The sequence below is a fragment of the Orycteropus afer genome, unplaced genomic scaffold (genome assembly GCF_000298275.1).
Source record: "Orycteropus afer afer isolate SDZICR_OR568_19922 unplaced genomic scaffold, OryAfe1.0 scaffold00119, whole genome shotgun sequence".
In the NCBI taxonomy this organism is placed as follows: Eukaryota; Metazoa; Chordata; class Mammalia; order Tubulidentata; family Orycteropodidae; genus Orycteropus; species Orycteropus afer.
In genome coordinates this window covers 1,086,646-1,092,831 of record NW_006921706.1, presented here as the reverse complement: position 1 = coordinate 1,092,831, position 6,186 = coordinate 1,086,646, and the positions used below count along the sequence as shown (strand labels likewise).

The following is a 6,186-nucleotide window of genomic DNA, read 5'->3' as shown; positions in this document are numbered from 1 at the left end:
TGGTTAGCAGTCAAGTGCCTTAGGCACTATGCTACCATGGAAATTTTAGTCTATCAACATTAAAAGAATATATTTTTATGGGCCTTTATTAGGGGAAACATTTTCCTTTAAAATAAATAAATAAATAAATGCGTGTCTGCCCTATGCATGTCCTTCTTTTTTATTCTATTTTCCTTTCTGTGGAATATTATTACAAATCAACCATTTTGCATATGCTGGTGAATTGAAAACTTCTGAGATAAATTACACATGCTCCCGGCTCCCAGGGCATATGTGGTGTCTATTGCCCAAGATGGGGTTTTAGTGTTGGGTCCGTTCAAACTCCAATTCCAGGATTAATATTCTTGTTGTTAACCCCTAGTCAGTCATCAAAGAGAGATGGAAGAGTTGTCTAAAGAAAACAACGTTCACTACTTTTTCCCCCCTCCGTAAACTCATAAAACAGGAAAATCTTGCAATAGTTGCCTTACAGGTTACGCTACTGATTCAGAATTAAACCACAAGCTACCCTAGTAAGAGAAGTTGTAAATGAGCTGGACCTATTGATTTATTGACCCTTGTCTGGGTTGCTGGCAGTTTGCCATTTGTACAGCCTTCTTAGTACAGTAATGCCTTTAAGGAATTATGAGAATGACAAAAGTGAAGCTTCTCCTTTGCCTACTTCTGATGGTTTTTTTCTTGAATGTTCTGGGCTCCAGACATTTGGTTTTACACTGATCAAATATTCATAGAAAGATGAAACTCCTTCAATATCCAGTCTGATCAGGTTTGGCTCATATTCTTTTCAAATGGATTATTTTCACTATGGAGATGGATTCCCAAAATAGCCAGCTCCAACTTGGAGTCAGCCAGACATGATTAACTTAGCCATTTATGTAAGGAGCTCAAGTACGTTTTTTTTTTTTTTTTTCCACCTATACAATGGAGATAATTCTAGACAATACATAGAACAATTCATGGCTCAAAGTTAGGAATTAAAAAAAAAACAACTTGCTCTCAAGGCTCATGTTAAAACAGTTGTTTTCCTCTTGTTCTTTCAAATTACTGAAGGGTCTGCTTGAAATGTCTATAGTAGGAAATCTTAAAACTTAAACACAGGCTGATTTATTTTGCCATGGTTTCCCTAGGCAAGGAGCAAATGCCACAAGAGATGAGCTGACGACCTCTGCCTTCCTGACGGTTCAGCTGGATCGATCCTTTGAAGGACAGGCTGTGCAGGTTGGAATATTGTTATCCATGAAAATTCATACATGTTTTTGCTAACCTACTTCTGAACTAAGTACAGCACATGAACCCAGTTTCTAATTAAAGCCTCCCCCTCCCCCCAATTAGAGTAAGGAACCCTGGTGGCATAGTGCCTAAGGCATTTGACTGCTAACCAGAAGGCTGGCGGTTCAAACCCACCAGCCACTCCTTGGAAGGAACGTTGGGCAATCTACTTCCATAGTGATACCACCTTGGAAACCCAAGGAGGGGTCACTATGAATTGGATCTGACTTGACTGCAGTGCATTGCATTTTTCTGTTCCATTAGAGTAAGAATTTTATCTTGTTATTAATTTTTTTTTTTTCATTTTGGAATTAAAATACTGTTACACTCATGTCATGCTAGTTCTCTGAGATTCTGGAAAAGAGGAAGGAAAAACAGCAAAAATAAAAATCATAATAACAGATTTATGAACCCAGAAGAGTCTTTCCTTTATAATCACACCATACACCAATCGTGACAGTTTCTTAACTTAAAATTTAAAAGTCAACTTAAAAGTGTCCTAAATGTGTTGTCATTTCCAGCTGTTGTTAAACAGTTTTGATAGAATGACTATCCCTCCTCCCCAAGGATGACCACTACTTAATCCCTAGAACCTACAAGCCTGTTACCTTACATGGCAAAGGGGATTTAAGGTTGCAGATAGAATTATGGTTGCTAGCCATCAGACCTTAAGATATGGAGATTATCCCCCATTTTCCAGGTGGTAACAATATAAGCACAAGCATCCTTAAAATGCTAGTGGGAGGCAAAATACATAAATAAATTCAGAGTACGAATGATGCCATGCAAAAAACACTTGATAGGTCATTGCTTCCTCAGAAGGAAGGTTGGGCAATCTACTTCTGTAGTGGTACAGCCTCAGAAACCCAAGGAGGGGTCACCATGAGTTGGATCTGACTCGATGGCAGTGCATTTGGATTTTTGGTTTTAGCTTTAAGTAGAAATGATGGAACCATGAGCCAAGAAATGCAGGAAGCCTCTAAAGACAAAACCAAGCCAAACTCACTGCCACCGAGTCAATTCCAACTCATAAGGACCCTTTAGGACAGAGTAGACCTGCCCTTGGGCTTCCAGAATACTTCCTCCTTCTCCTATGGATCAAGTGATGGTTCAAACTGCTGACCTTTTGGTTAGCAGCCAAATGCTTTTACCACTATACCACCTGAGCTCATAGGAGGCCTCTAGAAGCTGGAAAAGGCAAGGAAACAGCTTCTCCCTTAGAGCCACCAGAAGGAATGCAGTCCCTGCTGACACCTAGCCTTTAGCCCTCTGAGACCCATTTCAGACTTTTGTCCTCCAGGACTGTAAGAAAACAAAACTCTGTTCTTTGAGCTGCTGCTGAATTTGCAGTTAATTTGTTATACTGTTATAGGGAAGTATTGCAGCCCTATAGAACAAGCACAGATTTATAATCCTAATTAATAGGTAAATATTTCAGAAAAAATATTTTTTATCATAAAGTATATATGTTATCTTTTGTACAGCCAAACTGAAGTAAACCTTGGTAAGAGAGATGAATCCTTATTTTTCTCTTTTAGGTACCAGAATCTTGACTGAAACAAAGTTCAATAGCCCCCAAAATGAATAAATAGGGAAGAAGAGAAATGGAGGAAGAGAGAAGAAGAGAAAGACAGATAGAGGTGGAGAGGAGAGAGAAAATAAGAGGGAGGAAAGAGAAAGATGGAGAGGGAGAAGAGAGGAAAGACAGGGAGAAGCAATACAGAGAGGCAAGGGGAAGAAAAGAGATAGGAAAGAGGGGAGAAGGAAGAGAGAAAGAAGGGGGAGGAAAAGGGGAGGGTAAGACAGTGAGAGGAAGGGAAGACATGCGTTCTTTGGGAGTTTATGAAAATAACAACATAATCTGTTGAGTTGTCTGAACCCAAATTCAAAACAACAACTCATATAAATATGAATGAGCTAAGTTTGTTTTATATGTATATATGCCACTCCTCACAAGGAAGATGGGGCAATCTACTTCCGTAGTGATATTGCCTCAGAAACCCAAGGAGGGGTTGCTATGAGTTGGGTCCAACTTGACGGCATATAACAACAACAACTACATATATATATATATATATATATATATATATACACACACACACACACACACACACATATGTATATATAAATGTATATATGTATATACATTTGGTTTTGGCTTTAAGTAGAAATGATGGAACCATGAGCCAAGAAATGCATGAAGCATGTATATATATATATACACACATATATGAATATATAAATGATCTAGTGGCACTGTGGTTAAGCACTCAGCTGCTAACCAAAAGCTCTGTTAGACCCCACCAGCTGCTTCATGGGGGAAAGATGAGTCAGTCAGCTTCCTTAAACATTTACAAACCTTGGAAACCCTATGGGGGCAGTTGTACACTGCCCTATAGGGTTACTGTGAGTTGGAATTGACTCAATGGCAGTGGGTTTGGTTTTGGTTGGATAAACACACACACATGCATACACACACACACGTGTGTGTGTGTGTATGTAGTGTGGAGTGAGTGTGTTAATGTATTGACTTATGAATTATGAGTTTGAGTGTCATACCGTGGGATTCCAGTATCACTGTCTAGCTCTCCTCACTCTAAGGGACAATTTCTAGTCTGGTTCCACCCTTATTTCTGTTTTCTCAAGCTGAGTGGCAGCTCTTTTGGGTTTATGGTGGAGTGTCTGTTACTTGTTTCAGGAGCCTTATTAGTAACCTCAGGAAATTCTTGGTCTCTGCTTATTTGATTCCTTATTGTATAACATAAATGCAAACTGACGGAAGCTTTGTTTCTCTCCTGTGTGTCGCTCCAGTATGGTTGCCTGCTCCTCCCTAGCATTCCTCTGCCTCCTTTCCTTCTAACCTTCCTCCTTCCTTCTCGTTCCCTCCCCTCCCTTTCTCCTAGCTTACTCTGTCTGGGTGTTATCTTTCTGGCTGGTTTTGGCAAAGGAGTCTGCTGCATCTCCTGGAAAAAGCATCTTTCAGATTGGAGTTTCACCTGAACGCCGGTGCTCCTTAGGGCAGCACCATGACATTTCTGACAGACATCATTCAACTTCCCTTTTCAGGGAGGTGTCTGTTAACTTCCTCATTTTTTGTGTCACGTGATCGGAGATTCTGTGTGATATGCAAATTCTTTTGTTTTCTTTTCATATCTTTATAAATGTGTCATTTGCTTCTTCAAATGTAATAATTAAATGTAAAGGCAAATCAGATAGTTTAAAACATTCAATCTAAGATGTGTTGGCAGTTGAATTTGGTCTTCCTGCTGGTTTCTCTATATTACTTGTTAATAGATATACAGAGTAAGTTAGATCTAAATTGATAGCTATGCATTAAGTATTTGTTTTAGTAATTGTTTAGTAATTCACCTTTAAAAATATGATTGCATTCTTTAAATGCACTAGACTATTTCTCAATGAAATACAGGCAGTCCCTGGGTTATAAATGAGATCCATTCCCAACTGTGTCTTTAAGAATTTATAGGTCAGTCAGAACATAAGCTCTTACTTAGCCTTATTTTAGTGCAAGAACAGGAGCCCTGGTGGTTCAGTGGTTAAGCACTCAGGTTTTCGAACCCACCAGCTTCTCTGCAGGAGAAAGATGTGGCATTCTGTGTCTGTAAGGATTTATGGCCTTGAAACCTATGAGGCAATTCTACTCTGTTATACAGGGTAGCTATGAGTCAGAATCAACTCAACAGCAGTGAGTTTGGTTTTTGGTTTGGCTTTGGTGTCATAGTGCCTATGGCAGTTGACTGCTAACCAGATGGTTGGTGGCTCAGACCCACCCGCCACTCTGCAGAAGAAAGACTGGGCAATCAATTTCTTTAAAGATTTACCACCTTGGAAACCCAAAGGGGGTTGCTATGAGTTGGAATTGTCTTGATGGCAGTGAGGGGTTTATTTATTTATTTTTTGAGTGCAAGAAAAGGCTCAAAGCCTTTCAGTTACTTAAAATCTGCACATGCAGTAAGTGAAGGTGATTGTGATGAAGACATTGGCTAATTGTTTCAAAGTGAGGACAAATCCATATAACATTAATGGGCAAATTCGCATAAGCTTTAAGGGAGTCGTCCAATAAGAACAGATGTCATCTAATTAGTCTCTAAAGTATTCTTTATCACATTATGTAGAAACTTTGAATATATCCATTGTGCCTTATAAATTTCATAGTTCATTGTACAATATTTGCTGTGTGCAATTGATGAATTTCCATTGTTAGCCAATTGAATAGTAAATTTATAATGAAATGGTAATTTTTAGTTTAATCACTAGATGGCAGCAGTTTACAACAATACATAAACAGCTAAAATCCTGTACTGGCAAAAACTCCAAACTCACTGCCTTGGACTCGCACCCGACTCATAGTGACCCCTCCTTGTGTTTGGGTTTCAGAGATGGTGTCACTACAGAAGTAGATTGCCCAGACAGCTTTTAAATCATTGAAAAGACCTCGAGCCTTTTCTTGCACTTAAAGTAAGGCTAAATAAGAACTGTTTGCACTTGTTCTGACTCAACTACAAATTCTTAAAGACATAGATAGGAATGAGTCGCATTCATAACCTGATGACTGCTTGTATTGCTGTTTGAAAATTTCCTTTGTAGAGTATATTAACAGTATTAAAATTTTTCAATTTGCCTTTTTTTTTTTCCCAATCTTTCAGTCACCTTTCATGGAAAGGGATGAGTCTTAATCAGTGCCCCCCTTTTTCTCATATTAGCAATTGAGGTTTCCTCAACATTACATGAAATGCTAAACCAAAAAAACCAAACTCACTGCTGTTGAGTCGATTTGACTCACAGTGACCCTTCCTTGGGTTTCCAAGGCAGCATCTCTATGGAGTTCTGGTAGCATAGTGCCTAAGGCACTTGACTGCTAACCAGAAGGCTGGTGGTTCAAACCCACCAGCCACTCCT

The 6,186-nt window shown here is 39.1% G+C and overlaps 1 protein-coding gene across 1 annotated transcript in view; it reads left to right on the top strand.

The window, feature by feature from the left end:
* Window positions 1-6,186, top strand: part of SCIN (scinderin) — a 103,800-nt gene that overhangs the window by 81,749 nt on the left and 15,865 nt on the right. The window contains exon 10 of the mRNA XM_007944063.2: window positions 1,128-1,218. Within this exon, the coding sequence (XP_007942254.1) occupies window positions 1,128-1,218 (91 nt within the window). The remainder of the gene's footprint in view (window positions 1-1,127; window positions 1,219-6,186) is intronic.